Here is a 26352-nt window from a genome sequence, read left to right on the forward strand (position 1 = left end):
TAGGAGAGGGTGAGGAAGGTTACCAGTCCCAGGTGGAAGGCCACCGAGGCCTCAAGTCCCTGGGTGGGTCCAGTATATGAATAAATTACTTCAATTTCTTCAACCTTGAAAATAAGAGCGAGTACTGCTGGCGGCCGGGGCAATACAGTGTTAACCCCCCCCCCACCAGTGTCTCTAGGTCGTTCTTCTGTCTACACATTACGAGTTATTTTTAAACATTAAGAGACAACCTATTGTTTCTTTATGTCCTTGGTATTACAGGTGGTGTCAGGGTGGTGTCAGGGTGGTGTCAGGGTGGTGTCAGGGTGGTGTCAGAGTCGTTGGTAATATTGCTAGTTCCACACACACACACACACACACACACACCAGGAAATGTTTCACTCCACTTCAACTGTAACTTGTGGGTACCTGAGTGGTACAGTTACTACTACTACTACCACAACTACCACCAACACTATCACTACAACTGCCACCACTAACATTACCACCACTACCACCATCCCAACCACCACCACTACCACTATCCAAAACCACTCCCACCACCATTCCAACCACTCCCACATTCATCTCTACCACCATCCTAACAACCACCACCACTACCACCACCACCACCACCACCATCACCACCACCACCACTCCATAACTCAATAATATAAAGTTTTAAATAGTTTATAAAATATAATTACTTTTTTGTTAATGTATTGATCTTAGCTCACATTTTTTTTCAGATGCAGAAATATACATACTTTGAGATGTATTAATGGTATATGTGTATTAAATTATGAATATGTATTCTTTAATTACTAGGAACATCTACCTCCAACACTTCCTAGCAATCACCAACACTCCCTCTCCAACACTCACTCCCTCTTCTCCAACAGCCACAGAACTTGGTGTTGATGGGGGAGTTTCCGGACTGCGCCGTCAAGTTGTGTGACTTTGAGATCTCCCGACTGTTGACGCCTGGTAGGGAGGTGCGTGAGATACTGGGCACCCCGGACTATGTTGGTTAGTGGCTCTACCTTGTTTATATACCTGTGTGTGTGTCTGTGTGTGTGTGTGTGTGTGTGCTAGTCAATAAGACATATATATTGTATCATTGAACCAACTGAAAGGTAAGAAAAGTCTTTAAATAAATTAGACTAACTTAGGCAATAACTGCGAAATATATAACTTGCCACAGTAGGTCAGTGTGTTGGGTGTGGCAGCGACAAGACTGAACCAACACATACAGTCTTGTCTCTTGTTATATGTCAAGTTCATCTCTCTACCGGAAATCAGGAATATAAGAAAACTCAGTATATATTTTCTCTTTATCACTTATGGTTGTCTGAGTGTCAAGTACGGAGGAATATTGTATAATCTTTATGTATACATCGAGTTAATTTCATTTCCCCAGTTCTGATTTTACGAGATGGTGTGTTTGTTGACTTGGGTGCTCAGTCCCTGTGAAAATATACTGAACCTGGCCCCCACTACCACTGATTATTATTATTGTTATTTTTTGTTAGTTCCGCCTTATATACGTAATAATCATCTCCCAAATGTCAGTGCTCCTCCTTGCTAGGTCGACGATGCTGTAGAGTTATTCCAATAAAGACGTCAGACCAGGCAGATGGTTTAATTATGATAATAACATTAGGGGCCATATTAGCATAATTGAAATCGTTGGCTCTTAGATCATCCTCATCGGCATTATTGATAAGGAAGGATCTTGGACCGAGGGATATTATTGACTGAGAGGTATATTAACACTTAGTACATATATTTATTATTGCTTTGGTGAGGTTTTCATATGTGTATTACTGTTTCTTGGATACATTTGTGTCTACTATCACCTAACCTAACCTAACCTAACCTAACCTAACCTAACCTCACCTCACCTAACCTAACCTAAACTAACCTAACCCAAAATAATTAATCTTAAGTATTCCCAAATAATTCTTTTGGGGGGTTTTATATTTCCAAACCTAAAATATTGGAATTATATATGAAATTAAATATGTTATAATTAGTTAAGACAAAAGGACTAGTTGAATTACCTGGATGATTAATTAACCACCTGTGCTTATTTCACCCTAAAGCTACCTGGCGGGGGGTTAGGTTAATCATCATCCTCAAAGAGTTAAACCACACACAAGGGTTTCACCACAGTGCCCACCTAAGACTCAGGCACTAGGACCCAGTAAAGACTCAAGCACTAAGACTCAATAAAGACTCAGGCACTAAGACTCAATAAAGACTCAGGCACTAGGACTCAACAAAGACTCAGGCACTAGGACTCAGTAAAGACTCAGGCACTAAGACTCAGGCACTAAGACTCACGAGTCGTTGGGGGGTACGAAAAATGGTGTGGTCAAGGTATATCTGTAACCCACACGAGGGAGAGCAACACTACACCGCGGGTCTTGTTAACACGACCGCAACAAGATCCGCGTTAAGCATGATGAGCCGCAAGCAACCGCAGTGCCTTTGGGGGGGTGACCTGGACCACCCACCTGTAATGATCTGACCTTGTATGACCTCACCGAGATTCTTCCTGCTTGCTTGCTTACTGGGACGGTGGTGGGGGGTGGGGTTGTCTCTGGGGTGCTAGTGGGGAGGGGGGGGAGGAGAGTCTTCTTGTGCCCGTGCTTGAGTCTATCAGTGTCCTTGAGTCTCCCAGCGTCCGTGTTTGAGTCTATTAGTAGAGACATCTCCCCAGCTAACTACTAATATCATGGCCCATATTCAGGCTTTAGGGTGCTTGCTGCAGCTCCGCCTATACCGTGTCTTGCCCCTAACTCGCCACCCCGCCACCCCTCTCATCGCCGACCCTTGCCACCCTTAACTATCCCTCAACACCGCCAACTTACCACCTTAAACCACCCTTCACTATCCCCCTTACCCGACACTGCCACCCTTAACCGCCCCTTGCCACCCATCACCAACCTCGTCACCTCCACCTTCTCCTCCTTCTCCTCGACCACCCCTTCTCCTCCTTCTTTCCTCTTCGCCCCCTTGGCCATCTCTCCTTACACCCCCTCCTCCCCCTCGTCTTCCTCTCTTTCCTCCTCCTCCTCCTCACACACCTGTCCTCCTCCTCCTCCTCCCTCCCACACCTGTCCTCATTTTTGGATGTGAAAGTGACAAGAATTTTAAACCCAGTAAGATTATAAGTAACGAAGATTAATGAGACAGCCACACCTCGTCCTTAACCACAGTGCCACACCTCGTCCTCGGCCTCAGTGCCACACCTCACCCTCGATCATAGTGCCACACCTCGTCCTTGGGCCACACTGACCCTCCAAGGCTTGTGTCACCCCTATATAAGGAATATGACTTCCCCAGCGTTAACTGCTGCAGGTGTAGGTTAGTTTAGTTCATATTATGTGATCTGATAAAACCCTGACCGAGTTGCTGCCTCAATCCACCACACCTGACCACACCATTTACTTTTGTACTTAATTATTATTTATTACTCCTCTATATCACTTATAATTTATGCTGACAAGTTTCTATTACTTATAAACCAACTTTTTATCTCGGTGTCTGTATAAGGTCTTGTAATTTGTTAGGTTAGGTTAGGTTAGGTTAGGTTAGGTTAGGTTAGGTTAGGTTAGGTTAGGTTAGGTTAGGTTAGGTTAGGTTAGGTTAGGTTAGGTTAGGTTAGGTTAGGTTGGGTTAGGTGGGTTAGGTTAGGTTAGGTTGGGTTAGGTTAGGTTGGGACTGGGTTGGGTTAGGTTAGGTTAGGTTAGGTTAAGGTTGGGTTGGGTTTTTGTTTGGTTGGGATTGGGTTGGGTTTTTGTTGGGTTGGGTTAGGTTAGGTTGGGTTCTTGTGTTTTGTTTTTGATGGCCTGGTTCACTGGTCAGTGTTCTTGTTCACCTACCTGTGACTTGTTTTCTTTACAAGGAGCTGATTGGTTTGTGTGTTACCCTGTTACTAGGCGTTGATTGGTGTGTGTTACCTGTTACAAGGGCTGATTGGTGTGTGTTACACCTGTTACTAGGCGTTGATTGGTGTGTGTTACCTGTTACAAGGAGCTGATTGGTGTGTGTTACCTGTTACTAGGCGTTGATTGGTGTGTGTTACCTGTTACAAGGAGCTGATTGGTGTGTGTTACCTGTTACTAGGCGTTGATTGGTGTGTGTTACCTGTTACAAGGAGCTGATTGGTGTGTGTTACCTGTTACAAGACGCCGATTGGTGTGTGTTACCTGTTACAAGGAGTTGATTGTGTCTTATGACAATAGTGATGATGATGATGATGGTGACAGGTAGAAGTGATAGGTATAGTGACGATAATGATGATAATGACAAGTCGAGGTAAGATGGTGATGAAATAATGGTGAACTATGAAACAATGGTGAACTAGAGATAATTAAGGGAGGCAGGTGAAGTAATACCTGGGAAACAGCTGACCTCAAGGTGTACCAAGAAGGAGAGGTCATCCTAGGGTCATACATAGACATACATACCTACATGGATGTATACATGGATATACTTTACCTGGTAGCCGTTGCCATGGAGACTACAGATGATGACACAGGTGAAGAAGAAACCTTAATTATGAGACGTGGGGAAGGGGGGGGGTAGGTGAGGGGGGTGAGGGAGAGGGGAAGGAGGAGGGGGAAGAGGGAGAGGGGTAGGGGGAGGGGGGGTGAGGGGGGTAGGGGTGGAGGAGGGGGAGGAGGGGTAGGTGAGAGGGGGGGGTGGGGATGGGGTAGGGAGGGGGTAGGGGAGGGGTAGGTGAGGGGGGGTGAGGAGGGGGGTGAGGGGGAGAGGGGTGAGGAGGGGGTGGGAGGAGAGGGGGTAGGGGGAGGGGGAAGGTGAGGGGTGAGGAGAGGGGGGAGAGGTGGGGAGGGGGGGAGGAGAGGGGGGGAGGGTGAGGGGGGAGGAGAGGGGTAGGGTGGAGGGGGGTGAGGGGGTAGGGAGGGGGTAGGTGAGAGGTAGTGAGGGGGTGGGAGAGGGGGAGGAGAGGGGGGTGAGGGGTAGGTGAGGGGGGAGGTAGGTGGGGGAAGGAAGAGAAAGGAGGAGGAAGGAGAGGGGAGAGAAAGGAAGAGGAAGGGAGAGGGAGAGATAAGGATGGAAAGAAACAGGAGAAGAGGAAGAAGGGAGAATAAAATACCCCTTGTATATTCTCCAACGTACACAGTTCATCTCACACACACACACACACACACACACACACACACACGACCTACCTCATCTCTCTTGTGTGACTCATTACTAGATGCCGGGGGGGTCAAAACCTGCTAGAGAGGAGGGGGGAGGAGGAAGGGACTCGTTTGCCCCCAGGGTGTTCAGTTAAGGGGAAGAGGAGAAAGAGGAGAGAAGGAGAAAGAGGGAGAAGGAAGGACAATCAATTCTCAACCGGGAGTAACAGAGACCATCACCTTAGCTTAGCCTGAACCAACACTCCTCCCCATCACCCCATCTCACACCCCATCACCCCATCACCCCACTCACTCACTCAGTTATCACCCCACCTGTCTGTTATAATAGTGAACCACCTCCACCTCCACCTCCCAACGCCTCCTCCCTCCACCTCCTCATGCCCTCCACGCCCTCCTCCCTCCATCTCCTCATACCCTCCACGCCCCTCCGTCCTCCGTCGATTCAAGCCCAGCCGGGTTACCTGTGCGCACCTGAGGGTTAAATTACCTCTCTTGGCTCAGGTGTCATAAAGTGCACAGGTATATATAACAGTGTGTGTGTGTGTGTGTGTGTGTGTATATGTGTGTGTGTGTGTATATATGTGTGTGTGTGTGTGTGTGTGTGTATTTTCATACTAACAAGAAAATCCTCCATCCAAAACACTTACAAACACTTAAATCTTAATAAACACTTAAGTAACAAGCAAGTGACCCATCTAAGTGAATCAGTAAAGTATACAAGTGAAACACGTCAACACGCCTCTCTTACCTGTTGCTAATTAGGGTGACAGAACCAACAGGTGTTTCTACTCTGGACTTAAACACCTGTACTGAATCTATCTCTCCTTGCCCCTTCCTTCATTAGAGTGAGCGAGCGAGTGAGTGAGTGAGTGAGTGAGTGAGCGAACGAGTGAGTGAGTAAGCGAGTGAGTGAAACATTAGAGCTAGTTCCTGGATCAACACACGTCGTAGGTAAGGGACAGAAGGGCAGGGCGAGAGGCAATGACCAACGCCCTCTATAGGAAAAACTTTGTACAACACGAAGAATTATTTCCTACACACAGTCTGGTCTGATTTCCCACCCACACACACACACACACACCCACACACACACACACACACCCCCACACACACACACACACACACCTGTACCCTAAAGCCCTGAAAAGATTATACCTGCTGTAAAACGTATACCTAAAATCCCTGAGAACTTGGGCGTGGTGGTGGTGATTATGCCCAGGGTTGGTGTGTGTGTGTGTGTGTGTGTGTGTGTGTGTGTGTGTGTGGATACCATCAACAGTGGCCCTAGAGTATGTATCTATACGTGATCTTAACTCAACCAAAACAAAACACCTGTACATACTCTGCATACCTGTGTCCATCATCACACCTGACTTAACATTGCGTGTCCTTCAATCATAAGTTAATCCATCTTAAGTGGCTTTATATAACACCAAAGGGGAGGGGGGGGGAGAAGGGGGTAAGGGAGAGGGAAGGGAGGTGGGGTGAGGGGGGGTTAGGGAGAGGGAAGGGGGGAACATTATACAGGTATCTTAATTGTTGTTGACTCCTGAGCTACTCCACCCATTTGTTTCTACCATCACCTGAAGCTTAGTACAGGTGTTCTGGTGGTGGTGGTGATGGTGATGGTGATGGTGATGGTGATGGTGGTGGTGATGGTGATGGTGGTGGTGGTGGTGGTGGGTGATAGTGATGGTGGTGGTGGTGGTGGTGATAGTGGTGGTGGTGATGGTGATGGTGATAGTGGTGGTGGTGGTGGTGGTGATGGTGATGGTGGTGATAGTGATTGCCCTCCCCTCCCCACACAGAAGGACAATTAACATATAGGATTTCGGCAACAACCTTGATATAATTTTTACTGTTAGTGAGTGAGAGGATACTATCTCAGTAGTGACGTCACACAGGTGGAGTGACGTCACGCAGGTGGAGTATAGTGGCCATACGCCAAGGTCATGGCCACTACACCCACACCACTACACCCACACCACTACACCCACACACCACACTATACACTACATCCACACCATTGGTTGTACCACGTTACAACAGGTAGGGGCCAGGTGGAGGTACAGGTAGGGGCCAGGTGGAGGCTCAGGTAGGGGCCAGGTGGAGGTACAGATAGCCAGGTGGAGGCAGGTAGCCAGGAGGCAGGTAGAGCCAGGTGGAGGTACAGGTAGGGGCCAGGTGGAGGTACAGGTAGCCAGGTGGGAGGCACAGGTAGAGCCAGGAGATACAGGGTAGGGAGCCAGGTGGAGGCTACAGGTAGGGGCCAGGTGGAGGTGCAGGTGAGAGCCAGGAGGCACAGGTAGGGGCCAGTGAGGACAGGTAGGGGCCAGGTGGAGGTACAGGTAGGAGCCAGGTGGAGGTACAGGTAGGGACCAGGTGGAGGCAGGTAGGGACCAGGTAAGAGCCATCGACCAACCAAACACAAACCATTTCATAGGTTCCTCTAAGGGCTGAATGCAGGTCACGCTCACGCCCCAAAGAGCACCTTAATCAGCTGATCCACACCTTATACAGCGCTGGGGACAAGACAGTAATAACACACAATGGCCATAAGGGTGTACTCCTATTATGATCATGTATGAGAAGAGACCGTAGGGGAAGGTTGTAGGGGAGGCGTTTATCGTGGGGGTGTTTGGTGGTGGAGAGGTGAGGGGTGAGGGGTTGGTGGTGAGAGGTGAGGGAGGGATGGTGAGAGGTGGTGGTGAGGGGTGAGGGAGGGGTGGTGGAGGCAGGTGATTCAGTGGCACAGGTGTTGCTTGCTTACACCTGGTGGACAGTAGGGGGAGAGGAAGGGTGGGTAGGGGAAGGGGTGGGTAGGGGAGGGGTGGGGTAGGGGAGGGTGGGTAGGGGGATGCAGGAGGGAATGAGGGGGGGGTGATGGGAGGGCGGAAAGTGAGACACACACACACAACAACACACACACACACACACACACACACACACACTCTGCAAATTACTGAAAGGAAAGATTTTGCTATGTACAGGTTGATCCTCCCTCGAGTGAGTGTGCGTGCGTGCGTGCGTGTGTGTGTGTGTGTGTGTGTGTGTGTGTGTCTCACTATCTACTATTGTATTGAAATCACAGCGGCGTTTATAGGTTAGAGGTTAGGTCTTGTTGGAGATTAGGTTAGGTCTTGGTTAGATTAGGTTAGGTCTTGGTTAGGTTAGGTCTTTTAGGTTAGGTCTTGGTTAGGTTAAACATGAAGACAAGGTCTGGATAGAGAGAGAGAGAGAAGGAGAGAGAGAGATAGAGAGAGAGAGAGAGAGAGATCCTGCAAGACAAGATTTATCAGAGAGAGAGAGAGTTAAGTGAAACCAAAACAGAGTGACAATAACAACAACAGAGACGATGATAGTGTCTCTCTCTCTCTCTCTCTCTCTCTCTCTGTCTCTCTCTCTCTCTCATTGTCTGTCCGTCTGTCCGTCTGTCTGTGTGTCGGCCCCATGGTGGCCCCATAAGCAGGTCGGATGGGGCCTCTTCAACAAGGTCCTGCAAGAACTAATCCTGTCATCCGCTTGGTGAGGTGGAAGGAGCGAGGTGGGTGGGTGGGTGGGTGGGTGGGGTGGGTGGTGAAGTGGGTGGGTGGAGTAGGTGGAGTGGGTGGGGTGGGTAGGTAGGTGGGTGGGTGGAGTGGGTGGGTGGGTGGGTAGGTTATTTGGGGATGGATTCTATGGAGAGATAAATAATGTATACAAAATATACAAAGCAAACTGCAACACCTCCTTCCCCCTCCCCTCCCCTCTCCCCTCCCCCTCACACACACGGTACTACAGGTAACCTCACACCCTGTCCTCCTCACCTGTAAGACACAATCAAGATACAGGTGAGGTGTTCTAGGCCAGGTGAGTTAATCATATGAATAATGACATTACCACGTGATAGGGTGAAAGCTGGGGAGGAAGGTGGGTGTGTTGAGGCTAATGCAGTGAGGGTGAAGGCCAGGAGGGCGAGAGGGGGGGAGAGGGGGAGAAGGGGAGAGGGAGAGAGAGAGGGGGTGTTTGTATACAGAAAGGTAGTGGTGGTGGAGGGAAGGAGGCCATTAACCTGTCGTGTGTGTGTGGAGGGTGGAGTGTCTCTCTCTCTCTCTCTCTCTCAGTGACTAGAGAGAGAGGGTGAGGGTTGAATGGTCAGAGAGAAAATGAGGTGGGATAGCAGGAAGAATAGGGAGGACAGGGGAGGTAAGGTAGGGGGGAGGGTATGGTGGGTAGGGTAGGGAGGGGTAGCGAGGGTATGGTAGGTAGGGAGGACAGGAGGATAGTGATCACCTCCCTGGAAGGACCTGAGGACTGGTTAGTGACATCAGGAGAGGATGTAATATCTCCTCTTCTCCTCCTCTTCCTCCTCCTCCCCTCCTCCTCTCTCCCTCCTCTTCCTCCTACTACTTCTTCCGACACACACACACACACACACACACACACACACACATCAATAACATGATAAATCAGTGTATTCACTCCAGTAAACACTGCTCCCTACACTGTCACTATGTTGAAATGAACTGTATTTTGAGCTGATCCCCATCTAAGTTACTATATATCTTATTTGTGTCACTTATGTCTTGTATATTATTTGTAATTCGTACCATTCCCAAATATAACTTATATTTTCAGCCTCCAACTCTTCAATAAACTAATTATTATATTATTATTATATATTACACACACACACACAGTCTATGGAAGTGTATCTCCATAATTCATGTTTATCTTGTGTAAGATTTTGAAGAATGTGTGTGTGTGTGTGTGTGTGTGTGTGTGTGTGTGTGTGTGTGTGTGTGTGTGTGTGTGTGTGTGTGTGTGAGTGTGTGTGTGTGTGTGTGTGTGTGTGTATGTGTGTGTGTATATATTTTCACACACATACATATCATATTTACATGATGATGATAATGATAATAATGATGATGATGATGATGATGATTATGTTGTTAATGATAATGATGATGATGATGATGATGATAATGATGATAATGATGATAATGATGTGTTGTCTCATTACAGCTCAGAGATCATCCTGTATGAACCATCACTACCAAGACGGACATGTGGTGAGTCTCAGGACCATGGGTGTAGAGGGGTGTAGGGGTGTAGGGGTGTAGGGGGTGTAGGGGGGTGTAGGAAGGTGTAGGAAGGTGTAGGGGGTGTAGGGAGGTGTAGGGGTGTAGGGGTGTAGGGGTGTAGGGGGTGTAGGGGGTGTAGGGGGTGTAGGGGGTGTAGGGGTGTAGGGGTGTAGGGGGGTGTAGGGGGTGTAGTGAGGTACAAAGAGATTTTCCTGACTACTGTGTATACTACCCAGGTGTACAGGTGTAGTGAGTGTATGGTGTGGTGTGTAGTGTAGGGGGTGTAGTGAGGTACAAGGAGATTTTCTGACTACTGTGTATTACTACCCAGGTGTACAGGGTGTAGTGAGTGTATGGTGTAGTGTGGTGTAGGGGTGTAGTGAGGTACAAGGCGATTTTCCTGACTACTGTGGATTACTACCCAGGTGTACAGGGTGTAGTGAGTGTATAGTGTAGTGTAGTAAGTGTATAGCCAGTGTGTGGTGTAGCTCAGTGGAATAAGTGTGAGGTAAAGTAGTATATTTAAGTGTGTGGTAAGTGTTGTGTTAAGTGTGTGGTAAGTGTGTGTGTTAAGTGTGTGGTAAGTGTGTGGTAAGTGTTGTGTTAAGTTGTGTGTCAAGTGTGTGTAGGTGTAGATAGTGTATTGATTATGAAGAATGATGAGTGTGAAATATTGTGTGTGTGCATGTGAACGTGGATGTATGTGTGTGTGTGTGCATGTGAACGTGTGTGTGTGTGCTCTACAACATACACTTGCCTGAGGCCCTCAACACCTCATAAATCTTGACTTACCCTCCGGTGAGACAATTGCTCACCTGTCCGGACACTTTTTATGCAGGTATTAGCATACTCACCTGTTAGTTGGTGTGGTTAACTTACCTGTGATTAATTGGATTGCAGGTATCAGAGCGTGTTAATTCAGAGTAATAGGTGTGTGATGTGTTGGTAGTTCCTATGTTTAGTGGTGGTGGTAGTGGTGGTAGGGGATAGTGGTAGGGTATGGTGGTAGGTGGTGGTGGTAGGGGATAGTGGTAGGGTATGGTGGTAGGTGGTGGTGGTAGGGGATAGTGGTAGGGTATGGTGGTAGGTGGTGGTGGTAGGGGATGGTGGTAGGGTATGGTGGTAGGTGGTGGTGGTAGGGAATAGTGGTAGGGTATGGTGGTGGTGATGGTGGTGGTAGGGATAGTGGTAGGGGTATGGTGGTAGGTGGTGGTGGTGGTAGGGATAGTGGTAGGGTATGGTGGTAGGTGGTGGTGGTGGTAGGGAATAGTGGTAGGGTATGGTGGTAGGTGGGGGGTGGTGGGTATGGGGGTGGTGGTAGGGAAGGTAGGCATGGTGTGGGGGTGGTGGTGGTGGTAGGGGGAAGAGGGGTATGTGGGGTAGGTGGTGGTAGGATAGGTGGTAGGGTATGGTGGTAGGGGGTGTAGTGGTGGTAGTGGTAGGGGGGTGGTAGGGATGGTGGTATGGTGGTGGTGGTAGGGATAGGTAGTATGGTGGTAGGTGGTGGTGGTAGGGGATAGTGGTAGGGTATGGTGGTAGGTGGTAGTGGTGGTGGTAGGGAATAGTGGTAGTGGTGGTAGATATCTAGGATGCCACAGAGAGATGTTAGTATCAATAATAACAATGTGTGTTTATGTTAACCAAACGTTCCTCCCCCACAGGTCTCTGGGAGTGCTGACCTACGTGCTCCTGACGGGGTTCTTACCGTTCGGGGGCGACACAGACCAAGAGACGTTCCTGGAGATCTCACTGGGGGAGCTTGACTTCCCCGAGGAGCTCTTTGAGGACATCTCTGCTGAGGCCATTGACTTCATCAAGAAACTATTAATTCGTAAACCACAGTACGGTGATCAGTGTGTGTGTGTGTGTGTGTGTGTGTGTGTGTGTGTCGCGGTCATAATATAATAAAAGTCTCTTCACTAGTAATAAGAGGTCTTGATTGTCACGGTAACTTGTGTATAATGTTTCCATAATGAACGACAACACTCACTCTAGTGTTGTGTTGTGTCTCTATACTGTCTTAAAGGGTTTCTCTCTCTCTCACTAGGTCAAGGATGAGCGCCCGTGAGTGTTTGGAACACCCGTGGATGAAGGCTGACCTCAGTAAAGCCAAGATCCCACCCCAACCTGTCCTCAAAACCTCCTCTTCACCTGCCACAACCTCCACCTCACCTGCCACCACGTCCATGACCCTCACAGTGCCAACGTCTGACACTCACCACACGTCCACCAGCGTTCACTCCCCCTCTCTCGTGTCAGCGCTGTCAGAGATCATCACGTCAGCTGGAGGAGCCGATCACTACACCAAGTCCAGTGGGTCCCTCAGTAATACTCCCGGAGTTCTGACGCCCACTAACACAACTCCCGCCATCCTCACGCCTAACAACACCACGCCCACGATCCTCACGCCCATGAGTTCCTCTCCCCGGGATATCGGTTTACCACCCATCCATCCTCTAAGTGGACCAAAAACCTCGGCAGTCAACTCCGCTTATTCCTCCACCAGTTCTCTCTACCGCGGAGGGTCTCGGCAGAGTCTCGACCGCGTCCGAAGTCTCTCTAAGTCTCGCGAGGTGTTGTTCGAGAGGATGCAGATGTCTAACCAGAAGAAGGCGGTCTCGAAGTCTCGTGAACGTCTCCATGAAGGAAGACTCGGCCTCTCGAGATCTCGGGAGGACTTATGGGCTCTTAAGTCCTTCTCACACTCAGAAGAAGCCCTGTCAGTGTTCGGATGGTTGAATCAAGACGACGACTCCTTGTATAAGAGCTGTACTAATGTGTTCCTCCCGATGCTGCCGATGGTGGACGAGTACCGAGTGTCTGGTCGTCTGTACAAGAGTTTGGCTTCCATCGACAAGATAGACGAAGTTGGAACGGAATCAACTCAAGGTAACGAAAGGCAGAGTATATTCGACTCCAGGTTCTCCATAAACGACGAGGAGTACAACCACCTCATCACTAAATACAACACGGCGGTTAACAGCCACCGCAAAACACCACCTCGGGGACGAACAAGTGAAAATCGACAGAGAAATACGATTCCAGAGGGACGACTCAAAGGCAACAGTCAGGGTGGTCGAGGAGACAACGCCTGCAACAAAAGGTGTTCCCGACACAGCCACCCGGAGTCTGACCTCACACAAAAGGTTCCGAAGGTAAGTCGAGCAGAGAGGATGAAGCGAGACGTACACAGACGACGTAAAGGAAAGAAAGAGAAGGAGACAATGAGGCCTGAGTCACCGCGCGTACGACAACCAAATAATGAGTCAGAGGCGTCCAGACATGTTGAGAAACCTATTGACAAGTCTTCGTGTTCCAGCCGAGCTCCGTCACCCAGTAAGAGACGTGGCTCAGTCTCCCACATTGAGCAGAGAATTCAGGAGAGACACGAGAGACAACAAGAAAAATTAGAGAGACAAGAACGGCAGGAAAAGCTCGAGAGACGAGGATCCGGGAAGGGCGCCTCTGGTACCCCTCGAAGGCGGGACTCAGGGGAAGAGAAAACACTACAGAAGGAGAAGAACAAAAACAACAAACACAGAAGCAGCGACGAGAACATCAACAGACCCAGGAGTACTTCACCATCCAAGAGGACCAAAGTAAACAAGACGAGATCAAACAGCAGTGATGCGTCTCCCGCCTCATCTCTGGAGAGCGTCAAGGAACTGTCAGACTACAAGAGATCATCACCCAGTTATAGTCAGCCAAGCGAGGGCAGGAAGTCATCAGGGGCAGCCAACGATATCATCAAGCATAAGGACAAGAGAACCGATATGGACGAGGCCTATGTGTCTCTGGAGGAGCCTGTGGATGACGGCATCTTCAGCAGGAGTGAGAGTATGGACAGCACTAACACCGTGGAGTCTGATCACACTGTCCGCGCCACAGACACCTCTTCTGACACCATAGAATTAACCTTCGCGTCTTGTACAGCGACTGACAGTGAACCCAAACAAGCGATGGAAAAGCCAATACAAATACAACTGTCTGAGAAACACGAGTTAGAGGTAGCGAAGGAGGAACAGACGCCCAACACAGAGACCCCGCCGCCGCAGGAGGAGGAGGAGGAAAAGGCAGCGACGCCGGGAAGTATTGTGGAGCTTTCAGCCATCCACGAGGAGGGAGAGGACGAGAGGAGTGTGTTCGCCAGGTCTGTCTCCACCAGCAGCGACATCGGCAGTATGATGAGCGAGAACAGCGAGGCGGACAAAGAGGACTCGTCCCCCTCCTCCTCCTCCACCAGGCAGCAGGAGACTGAACACTTGGCAGCCTTGACCTGGAAGCTTCGAGGCAGGTCGATGAGCATGCAGCCCAGCGACCCTCCGCCCTTCTCACACCTCCACCTCTGTAGGTCCAACTCCTTCAACCTCGGCATGCCCTTGGGAAGCTTCATGGCGTCACCCTGGGATGATGTGTGTGACGGCGCCATAAGTCGAGCTCTTGAGATGTTCAAGTTGAACTCGAAAGATCTGACCAAGACGGCCGGCAGGAACTTCGATGAGAGAAGACCTTCCCTCCACAGCCAATAGCAGCCACCAGCAGGAGGATGATGCCCCAGGGCTCCATAATGAGGCGTGTACAAATATGAGGTTAAACATGAGTCATAAATATATTAAAGTTAAGAACATGTGCAGCAAGAAAGGTCCATAGTCATGACCCACGAGGGCTGAGCCACTCACCAGGGCGGCGCCTCCCTCACTGACCGCTTCCTCCTAACCCAGCGTGATAACTCTACCGCCGGTCACCCACACAGAGGCTAAGCTACAAGCTGTTGGTGGTATTGTAAACAGTAAACACAAGGTGCACCGGGCATAATGTACAGTGATCGGGAAGGTGCACGCTCACGGTGAACACTCCCATAAAACGTGCACAAAGAAGTGGATACTGATGTGTGTGTGTGTGTGTGTGTGTGTGTACATAGTAGTTGTCAATGAGGCTTTTATCAATACTGTAGTATGTGATTATAATGTTTCAGGTCTTCCAGCCGTTGTTTACGTGTCTGGTGTTCGTAAAGGCGTGTGATGGTTACCCGGGCAGCTGACGCCAGAGTGCCTGGTGTATGGTAAACAGCTTTAAGCTATGTACATAATGAAACAATTCTTCAATATTTAGTTGTTAAGAATATACTGTATCGGGTACAAGGGTGATGGCTCCCCCATAACACTGTCATCCCCCTGAGGTCGGTTCATAACACTGATGTCTCCTGTATCTCTTCCCAGGGTCTCTCAGAGTCTCTCAGGGTAGAACCTCTCAGTCTCTCTCCAGCTTTAACACTCATCTATACCTTTTAGCTTTGTATTAACTCGCCACGAACAAAGTTGCTTTCAATTCACGTGTTCAGAAACTTTTGCTCCTTAATATATAGTTGATAAATAAGGTTACTGGTGCAAGCCTGTTATGTGACGTCACTGAATACATCGACAATGACGACACGAAGAGTATGGCCTATCATTCGTTGGTCATGTCATCAATGGCGTCATGGAGGCTGTGGTCTGGCAATAATTGGTCAGATCGCCAATGATGGGTCTATCTTTCATATACAAGACTATCAGTGACGCCATGTAAAAACCTATACCAATCATGAACCAGACCAACAATGACGTTATGAAGAGCCATCCAATCAGAATCAGTCCAATAACGGCATTAGAAAGAGCCAACCAACCATGAACTAAACCATGAGTGACGTCATGAAAAGCCAACCATTCATAAACCAGAATATCAGTAACGTCATGAAAAACCTATCAATCATAAACATCAGTGACGTCATGAAGAACTAACCAATCATGAGTCAGGCACACTAACCTATCACCCTGAGGCATATTTAGGTGAACTGGTGTGAGACCTGCTAGTCAGTGTACCAATAATAGCTTCCAGTGCAGGTTGTTGAGGCGAGTTGCCAGGCCCAGAACCCCACCTCACCCTAAAGACCAGTGTCACACCCTAGGCCCATTTGAGTGTGACCAACCCTAAATGTAACAGGCCAGTTTTAAATGTAATAACTCAAAAATATAATATGAATCAAATGTTAAGGTAATAAGACTTAAGACTCATGTGTTTACCTGTACGACTGATCACTTAATTACCTTTCAAGTCAATTAGTAGTGCAATTTTAGGTCATTGTTACACTAGAATATAATTTGTGTTATATTTCAAAGGTGGAATTACATTTGGTGGAATAATTACACTTACGAGATAACATTTTAATGAGGCTATTACACCTATGAGAGTAATTACATTTAAAATAATAATTACATTTAGGTGTTATCAAGGGAATTAGAGACGCGAGGTTGACCTTGGCTCTAGCTGAGGTGGGTGTTACCTGTGTAACGTTACCTGGTTATTAATTAGCTGTGAAGGAGAGGTGTAGAGGCAGCTAGAATGGGTTGGTGGAACAGCTAATACTGACCAGTGTGTACAGAGATATATCAGCTATGATGTGGGTGAGTGTGAGGTAGGGAGAGTGAGGGAGAGTGAGGGAGAGTGAGGGAGAGAGTGAGGGAGAGTGTGAGGGAGAGTGAGGGAGGGAGAGTGAGGGAGGGAGAGTGAGGAAGAGTGGGAGAGGGGAGGAGAGGGAGAGGAGGGAGAGGAGAGAGTGGGAGGGAGGGAGAGGGAGGGAGAGGTGGGAGGGGAGAGGAGGAGGGAGGAGAGGGAGGTGGGGGAGGGAGGGAGAGGGAGGGAGGAGGGGAGGAAGAGGAGGGAGAGTGAGGGAGGGAGAGTGGAGAGAGGGAGGAGGGAGAGCGAGGTGAGAGGGAGAGTACTGTGAGGGAGGGGAGAGTGAGGGTGAGGGAGGGGAGGAAGAGGGAGGGAGAGGGAGGAGGGAGAGTGAGGGAGAGTGAGAGAGAGGAGAGAGAGGAGAGGAGGGGAGGGTGAGAGAGGGAGAGTGAGGGAGAGCGAGTGTGAGAGAGGGAGAGTGACTGTGAGAGGGAGAGTGAGTGTGAGTGAGGGAGGAAGAGTGAGGGAGAGTGAGGGAGGGAGAGTGAGGGAGAGTGAGAGAGAGTGAGAGAGAGTGAGAGAGAGGGAGAGTGAGGGAGAGCGAGTGTGAGAGAGGGAGAGTGACTGTGAGAGGGAGAGTGAGGGAGAGGGAGAGTGAGGGAGAGTGAGAGTGAGGGAGTACAGTTGTCAGTCATAAGCAAGTCCACTCAGTGTTCAGCGCCTCGCCAGCTGGTGGTGGTAGAGGCTACAACACCTTGCCAGCTGGTGGTGGTAGAGGCCACAACACCTCACCAGCTGGTGGTGGTAGAGGCTACAACACCTTGCCAGCTGGTGGTGGTAGAGGCCACAACACCTCACCAGCTGGTGGTGGTAGAGGCTACAACACCTTGCCAGCTGGTGGTGGTAGAGGCCACAACACCTCACCAGCTGGTGGTGGTAGAGGCCACAACACCTCACCAGCTGGTGGTGGTAGAGGCCACAACACCTCACCAGCTGGTGGTGGTAGAGGCCACAACACCTCACCAGCTGGTGGTGGTAGAGGCCACTACACCTCACCAGCTGGTGGTGGTAGAGGCCACTACACCTCACCAGCTGGTGGTGGTAGAGGCCACTACACCTCACCAGCTGGTGGTGGTAGAGGCCACTACACCTCGCCAGCTGGTGGTGGTAGAGGCCACAACACCTCGCCAGCTGGTGGTGGTAGAGGCCACAACACCTCACCAGCTGGTGGTGGTAGAGGCCACTACACCTCGCCAGCTGGTGGTGGTAGAGGCCACAACACCTCACCAGCTGGTGGTGGTAGAGGCCACTACACCTCACCAGCTGGTGGTGGTAGAGGCCACTACACCTCACCAGCTGGTGGTGGTAGAGGCCACTACACCTCACCAGCTGGTGGTGGTAGAGGCCACTACACCTCGCCAGCTGGTGGTGGTAGAGGCCACAACACCTCGCCAGCTGGTGGTAAGGCTACACTGCCAGCTGGTGTGTGAGCCACAACACCACCAGCTGGTTGGCAGAGCCACAACACCTCGCCTCATCACAATAGTTTCAAATCAGCTTAAACCAAAGTAGCTGTATATAAAAGGTTCTTTGTGCTGTTAACGTTTTGCTCGACGGTGATTCTGGTCCTCACTTATTGGATATTAAAGAAGATGAACCACACCGAGAGTCTTGTTTCATTAACCCAACACACATATGACAGTTGTACAAGGCAGCCCCAGCAGGGTCAGTCGCTGCAGTCCATGCCTTGCTGCTTCACAAACCACGAGATTCAGAATCATGAACCCGAAGCAGTACAGTGGTTGAACCCGAAGCAGTACAGTAGTGAACCCGAACAGACAGCAGGAACCCAAGCAGTACAGTGGTGAACCGAAGCAATACAGGAGAACGAAGAAGGAATGCAGTGTGGAACCGAAGTCAGGTTGAACCCAAGCAGTACAGTGGTGAACCCGAAGCAGTACAGTGGTGAACCCGAAGCAGTACAGTGTTAAACGAAGAAAGGAACCCGCATGGTGAACCGAAGCATAAGGAACGAAGAGTAAGTGGTGGACAAGAGACAGTACAGTGGTGAACCCGAAGCAGTACAGTGGGAACGAAGAGACAGTGGGAACCAAGAAATACAGTGGTGAACCCAAAGAGTACAGTGGTTGAACCAACAGTACAGTGGAACCGAGGTGAACCGAACAGTACAGTGGTGAACCCAAGCAGTACAGTGGTGAACCAAGCAGTACAGTGAACGAAGTACAGAGGAACCTGAAGCAGTACAGTGGTGAACCCGAAGCAGTACAGTGGTGAACCCGAAGCAATACAGTGGTTGAACCCGAAGCAATACAGTGGTGAACCCGAAGCAGTACAGTGAGTGAACTCGAAGCAGTACAGTGGTGAACCCGAAGCAGTACAGTGGTGAACCCGAAGCAATACAGTGGTTGAACCCGAAGCAATACAGTGGTGAACCCGAAGCAGTACAGTGGTGTATCATTCGAAGTACAAATATATTCCCTTGACACTATTGTTAGTTATGTTTCCAAGACAACTATTCTGGACACTCACATCTGGACTCGTGGTAATGTTATGGATATTATTGTTTCTCACTGTCTCCATCAGGTTCAATTCTTCCTTGGCTCCCCTCGTCAACGCTAATCTCATCTCTCTCTATTTGTTAACCCAAGACCATGAAAACCTAATCACATTATCTCAAGATATACACAAAACACCCGACACTAAATACCTTTTATGTAACCGCATATTTAAATTTCTATAGGACTACATTACGTAAGGACTGTAGATAGAACTGAAAGATAGATCATCACAAAGAAGATTGATGATCCTGAAGCTGATGACGATTGATAACTCTTTTTTGCAATATGGAAATAAGTTCTGCAACACCAGTGGAATATATGAATTTTATTTAATGGAATTGTTTGTACCCAGATAATGACCAATAATATCATTGCAAAATTAATAAAAGCTTTGCAACACTTATTAACTATACTGTACATGTTTTACTAGATGTTGCCGTAGAATGAAGAAGATTGATATTTTTTTTTTTCGAATCAACATTTTCTAACAGGTCGACCAGGCAGAACTACCAACACCACAACGCGAAAAACAAACTATATGATACTCTCCTTATACTACTGTGATCCACCCACCCACACCCTTATCCACACACCCATTCATCTACCCACACACCCACACAAGAGCTTCACCAATCAAAACATCAGGAATATCAACCAATGATATTCGTGGATAGAAACATAAACGTTAATCCTTTACGCTCACAATAAAAACAGTGTTATGTTGGGGGTCTGTGTTAGGGCTCCACCACAACAACCACAGTACTCCCTAGAAAGCTCTCTCTCTCTCTCTCTCTCTCTCTCTCTCTCTCTCTCTCTCTCTCTCTCTCTTTAACTGCGCACTCAGCTCACCTCCTCAGCTCTCCACACTTCCTCCACGCGTCAAGTGAGCCAGACCACAGCTATATATGCTAATGTTGGCGGTGCATATTCATAAGGGCCTTTAGTGAGCGCTGTGGGCTCCTGACATTGTCAAATCAGGTCCAACTCCAACGACACCATTTGTGGGAGTAACACCGCAGAGACGATGCCAGATTACACCCCATCAACCCCACAGGTGCCCAGCGGTCATAGCCTCCTTCACCGCCACCTTCAGGCTCTCGTTACATCTCTAATCAGCTTTCAACAGTAGAGTTATTCCTTTATCGCTCGTTAAACTGACCACTAGAGTATCTTGATAGCTTAGGGACAACACACTAATGATGTTTTAACCTTTATCAACTCACCTGGGCAACACCTTAACCGTGAGATAATTACTGTCTTACCTGTTTGATGTGAGGACTCAGTTTAGTCGTTTGTGAATGTTGGTTCTTTAGTCCACAAACCTACCCAACCATCCACCTACCCATCCGCTCACAGATCCGTCGACCCATCCACCCACCAATCCATCTACCCACCCACCCACTCACCCATCCACACACCCATACACTGCTCTAAATTGCTAAAGTTCACTGAGCGCACACACAATCAAGGTCACCTGTGTGTGTATGTGTGTGTGTGTGTGTGTATGTGTGTGTTTAATAATGTACCTAACTTAGTGCCTGTATTTGAATGTGAGTGTCTGTGTGTGACTATACTGTATTTAACTGTGTGCGACTGTGTGTAACTGTTTAACTGTATGTAACTGTATAACTGTGCTAAACCACTTTTCTCAAAACAGTCATAAAGATTAACAGTCTAACCATTAACCTTAAGGAGACATAATTAACAAAACACTAAACACGTCAGCGATTATCATTCACCTGGAATTACCTCACCTGACTACATAAACACCTCCTCCTCCTCCTCTCGTCTTCCTCCCCAATTCCTTCCTTTATTCTTTACTCTTTCTCTTGTTTTTATACCCAGAGAAATCACCTGTTATTGATGATTTAGTAAGAGATAAGGTGATGTTAATATACCAGCCTCATTACCCGTGTTTGTTTACCTGTGTGAGCGGGGCCCAGGTGATACATATCTTACCTGTATTGTGGTGAAGTCGTTAGTAACACCTGAGGGAGTTGTTTAGTACTGAGGAATAAACTATCATTAACTATGACCCCTGAATCACCTAACTTGAGGCTTGGACAGGATTCAAGGTCGGCTTAAGCCTTAACAGCACAGGAGGTCGACTTCACCCTTGGACCTCCAGCCTTAACAGTACAGGAGGTCGACTTCACCCTTGGACCTCCAGCCTTAACAGCACAGGAGGTCGACTTCACCCTTGGACCTCCAGCCTTAACAGCACAGGAGGTCGACTTCACCCTTGGACCTCCAGCCTTAACAGCACAGGAGGTCGACTTCACCCTTGGACCTCCTGCCTTCACCATGACGTCATAAGCCTCAATAAACACTGAGTCTGTCTGAGTTATATGTTGACGAACTATATTTGTAGCGTAAAAAGTCTTCATTTAATGGTTGTCACTCATACACACCCCTCACACACACACAGACACGAGTTTAAACATTATCAGTACAGGTGAAACAGTTAATAATGCAATAATTAAGTGGCCACATAGTAATTAGGATAATTAAATATAAACATTTCAACATTTAGATAACATATTTAACCCCTTGAGTACGATGATTTAAACTTTTGAGTACAATGCATTCAAGGAAATAAGTTCTTGTACTCAAGGCGTTAACTCATCGTACTCAAGGGATTAATCAGGATGCGAGGACAACCTGTATACCGAGATTTTGAGCATTCGACCCAAAAACAGTACAGTAGGTCGGTAACCTTCCCGAGTCTTCCTACCGAAGCTGTCTCATCATAACCCCATCTGTGTTTCAGCTCACGAACTACATCACCGCAATATAGACGTTATGTTATGATTCCTTAAGTCTCCTCTCTGTGTCTCATCATAACGCCATCTGTGTTTCAGCTCACGAACTACATCACCGCAATATAGACGTTATGTTATGATTCCTTAAGTTTCCTCTCTGTCTCTGTTACTGAGGTGGTGAATGGTCATCTACTCAGTGTGTTATTGACGAGTGTTAATGCTATACCTTCACGAAACTGCCAGGGTAAGTGTTTTTGTGAATGAGTATTGTAAACTCGATCTGCCAGAGAGTGTTGTGACGGCACCGAGTGTGACTTAACCAACACTGGAGTAGGTACAGATACATTTAAGAGCCAGTTTATACCCGGTACTCACCAACAGTGTGTAATAGAGACGTAACACGGTCATTAACTTTTATCCGTATTACTTATTAACATTGGCGTATAGTGGTGTGCCCCCCCCCCCCCACACACACACCACCTGTGAATTAGCGAGTTGTGTGGGATGGAGGATGGACCCCCTACCTGCCAGCGACATGGGCGGAGGTGTGCCATAACTAATTCTATGACCCGGAACTAGATACGTTTTTTTTTTTTACAGGTGAGGGTTAGGTTAGGGGTATGTTTGGTTAGGTTAGGGTTAGGTTAGGTTAGGTTAGGTTAGGTTAGGTTAGGGTTAGGTTAGGTGTATGTTTGGTTAATCCACAACAACAACAACACAATCCATCTCACGCCATCACTTAACTCTTATGTTACTGCCTCCTCATACACACCCTCCTACTCCCTTATCCCTCACACACTCTTCCTCCCTCACACACTCTCCCTCCCTCACACACTCTTCCTCCCTCACACACTCTTCCTCCCTCACACACTCTTCCTCTCTCACACACTCTCCCTCCCTCCCTCCCTCCTCTCTCACCTCCCCCTCCTCACCTCTCCCTCACACAACAAAGTCCTCATAGTGTAGGTGACGAGGATGAGTGAGACAACACATCAGACTCGGGGTGGAGGATGAGGTTGGAGGAGGAGGTTGAAGGAGGAGGTTGGAGGAGGAGGTTGGAGGAGGAGGTTGGAGGAGGAGGTTGAAGGATTAGGTTGGAGGAGGAGGTTGAAGGAGGGTGGAGAAGCAGGGTGGAAGATGAGGTTGGAGGGGAGGTATAGGTGACCGAGACGAATTTAAGAATGTGAACCTTGACCATTGAGGATGACTCGAGGAATGGATCATGATATAGGATGACCACAGTGATACATACATACATACATACATACATACATACATACATACAAGAACACACACACACACGCACATACACAGGCGTGACTCACAGTTCAGAGCCACACCTGCCACACCAGCTCACCTGTTGACCTCTGAGTGACCTTCCTCTCTGATAACTGACCAAGGTAATATAAGGAACCCTGGACAGATATATTATACAGTATATAAATAATAGAGTAGGTCTCGACACAGGTATTTTAGGTCTCGCTCTCAGACCTTTTTCGAGACCACAAATTGATTTCTTGGTTTTCAGGTGTGTTAGGAAGGGGTGAGTTACCTGGTTAATTATTTATGGGGTCAGGTAGAGGGAGATGTTTACCTTATCCCAGGTTATGATATGACACCTGTACTGAAAACACCTGTACTGCTGACGACACCTGTACTGCTGATGACACCTGTACTGAAAACACCTGTACTGCTGATGACACCTGTACTGAAAACACCTGTACTGCTGACGACACCTGTACTGAAGACACCGGTCACACAACACCTGTCATACAACACCTGTCATACAACACCTGTCATACAACACCTGTCATACAACACCTATCACACAACACCTGCCATACAACACCTATCACACAACACCTGTCATACAACACTTATCACACATCACCTGTCACACAACACCTGTCATACAACACCTGTAACGCTAAATGACCAGGCCATCAGTAATACCTAGATCTGGGCAGACTGAAAGCGGAACTAAGATTGTTGGTGTGACAGAAAGATTAATGATCCATGGTGACTTCTGCTGCTTAACCAAACATTATTATTCACAACATCTCCTTGACCCATCACACACACACACACACACACACACACACACACACACGTACACGTCACAACTCCCTGGCTGGTCAAGGTACATTCCCATCTGTACTTCCGTTTATGGCGAGCATTAAGTAGTGGAATTTAATCCTCTAAAAACGGATTTGATCTTATTAAAACTCGTCTCTGATCCTATAACATTACTCCTTCTTCTACAAGGTATAAATTCTATAACTATATTTCATTATTTTATACCAATAACTTAAGACATTAGTAAGACCTTCTGTACTTAAGTAATAAAGTAAAATCAGACACACTTTACACACACGACACACTGAAGGCTGGAATGCTTATCATGGACGATCATTCACTTTGTAAACACACTGGCGCACCATCAACATACATCAGGCAACGACGAGAGACACACCAAGGGGATACGAACCTTGTGCTGTGTGTTTGGTCAGTTGATAATCCAAACCAGTTACCCTCTACACTTTTTTTTAACCCTTTGAGGATGATGGTTTGACCCTTTGAGGACGATGGTTTAACTCTTTGAGGACGCTGGTTTAACCCTTTGAGGACGATGGTTTAACCCTTTGAGGACGCTGGTTTAACCCTTTGATGACGATGGCTTAACCCTTTGAGGACGATGGTTTAACCCTTTATGGACGCTGGTTTAACCCTTTGAGGACGATGGTTTAACTCGTTGAGGACGCTGGTTTAACCCTTTAAGGACTACATATAAAGCCATAGGAGCTGCCCCTCCCCAGGACCCGTCTTGGCGCTGGAGTGTGTTGAAAGCCTTGAGGTCAGAATTGGTCAGGAGTCTTACTTTGCTTTACACGTGTCAGGTCGAGGCTCTGGGGAGGTGAACTTGTTTGACTGGGGAAGAAACACACACACACACACACACACACACACACACAAACACACACACACACAAACACACACACTCTCACGTAGACACACCCAACCCAAAATGGACACGAGACTCGCTTCAGCTCACAACCTTGTATGTATAAATCCATTAGAATCTCTTAACCTTCACTGATTAATGAAGTAGTCTCCAGCACAAACATGTACAGCAAAAACTGAAGCACATCACCCATTATGACTGACAGATCCATGCCATTCATCACCACGGGTTGACATTCTGGTGGGGGTGGTGGTAGGGGTGTGAGGGGTGGTGAGGGTGGTGGGGGTGTGAGGGGTGGTGGTAGGTGGTGGGGGTGGGGGGATGGGGTAGTAGGTGATGGTAGTGGTGATTGTGGTAGTCAACATAAGGCAACAAAATGGTAATACTTGATGCAACAAATACTGCGTCACCTTCCTTATGTCCTCACCTCCTCCTACCCTCCTCATACCCTCCTCCTACCCTCCTCATACCCTCCTCCTACCCTCCTAATACCACCTCCTACCCCTTATACTTTTTCCCTGTGACTTTTTTCCCTACGAGATTTTCTCTAGCACTACACCACAGTCACTATACCCACCTGTCACCATAACATCACTACACCATATACTACACCTTTTATAGTGAACTGTATAGTATTAGTTCATGTTACCTGTACAATTGTGTTCCACGGATAAATACGTTTTTGTTCATTGATTGTTCAGTTTTTGTTCAGTGATTGCTTATTAGTGGACGCATACCTGTGAGTTGTCTCAGAGATTAATGAACGATTCCATATTTAGGAGTTGGTCATGGACAAGGGTGATATCAGTTGACAAGGGTGACATCAGTTGACAAAGGTGACATCAATTGACAAGGGTGACACCAATTGACAAGGGTGACATCAGTTGACAAGGGTGACATCAGTTGACAAGGGTGACATCAGTTGACAAGGGTGACATCAGTTGACATCAGTTGACAAGGGTGACATCAATTGACAAGGGTGACATCAGCTTGGTTAGGTTAGGTTACCATCCCTTTATAAGACATTATAGAGATTTAGAAGAACCTTGATGATGATGGTCTGAAAATATTTTGAGCAGATGTAGTGAGAGTGTGTGATGTGTGATGTGTGTGTGTGTGTGTGTGTGTGTGTGTGTGTGTGTGTGTGTGTGTGTGGTGATGGACACAGGTGGAGATAGTTAGATACACCTGAAGATTAACCACCCTAACGCTAACCTACCTAAACTTAACCCAAATCCAGACCCAGACCCAACCCAACCCGACCCGACCCAACTGACCTGACCTGACCTGACTCCGACCCAACCCAACCCGGACCCAACTTAACCCAACCCAACCCAACTCTGACCTGACCTAATTTCATCCCCAATAGATAATACCCTGATAGTGAACGAAGTATTA

At 48.0% G+C, this 26352-nt stretch overlaps 1 protein-coding gene across 1 annotated transcript in view; it reads left to right on the top strand.

The window, feature by feature from the left end:
* The window catches only part of LOC121875447 (serine/arginine repetitive matrix protein 5-like), a 73603-nt gene extending 56916 nt beyond the window's left edge, over positions 1-16687 (top strand). Inside the window, exons 4-7 of the mRNA XM_042380005.1 lie at positions 882-1008; positions 10180-10207; positions 11881-12060; positions 12267-16687. Coding sequence (XP_042235939.1) covers positions 882-1008; positions 10180-10207; positions 11881-12060; positions 12267-14748 — 2817 coding nt within the window. The 3' untranslated portion in view covers positions 14749-16687. The remainder of the gene's footprint in view (positions 1-881; positions 1009-10179; positions 10208-11880; positions 12061-12266) is intronic.
* The last annotated feature ends 9665 nt before the right edge of the window (positions 16688-26352 follow it).

This window comes from Homarus americanus, unplaced genomic scaffold (genome assembly GCF_018991925.1).
Source record: "Homarus americanus isolate GMGI-L3 unplaced genomic scaffold, GMGI_Hamer_2.0 scaffold20322, whole genome shotgun sequence".
In the NCBI taxonomy this organism is placed as follows: domain Eukaryota; kingdom Metazoa; phylum Arthropoda; class Malacostraca; order Decapoda; family Nephropidae; genus Homarus; species Homarus americanus.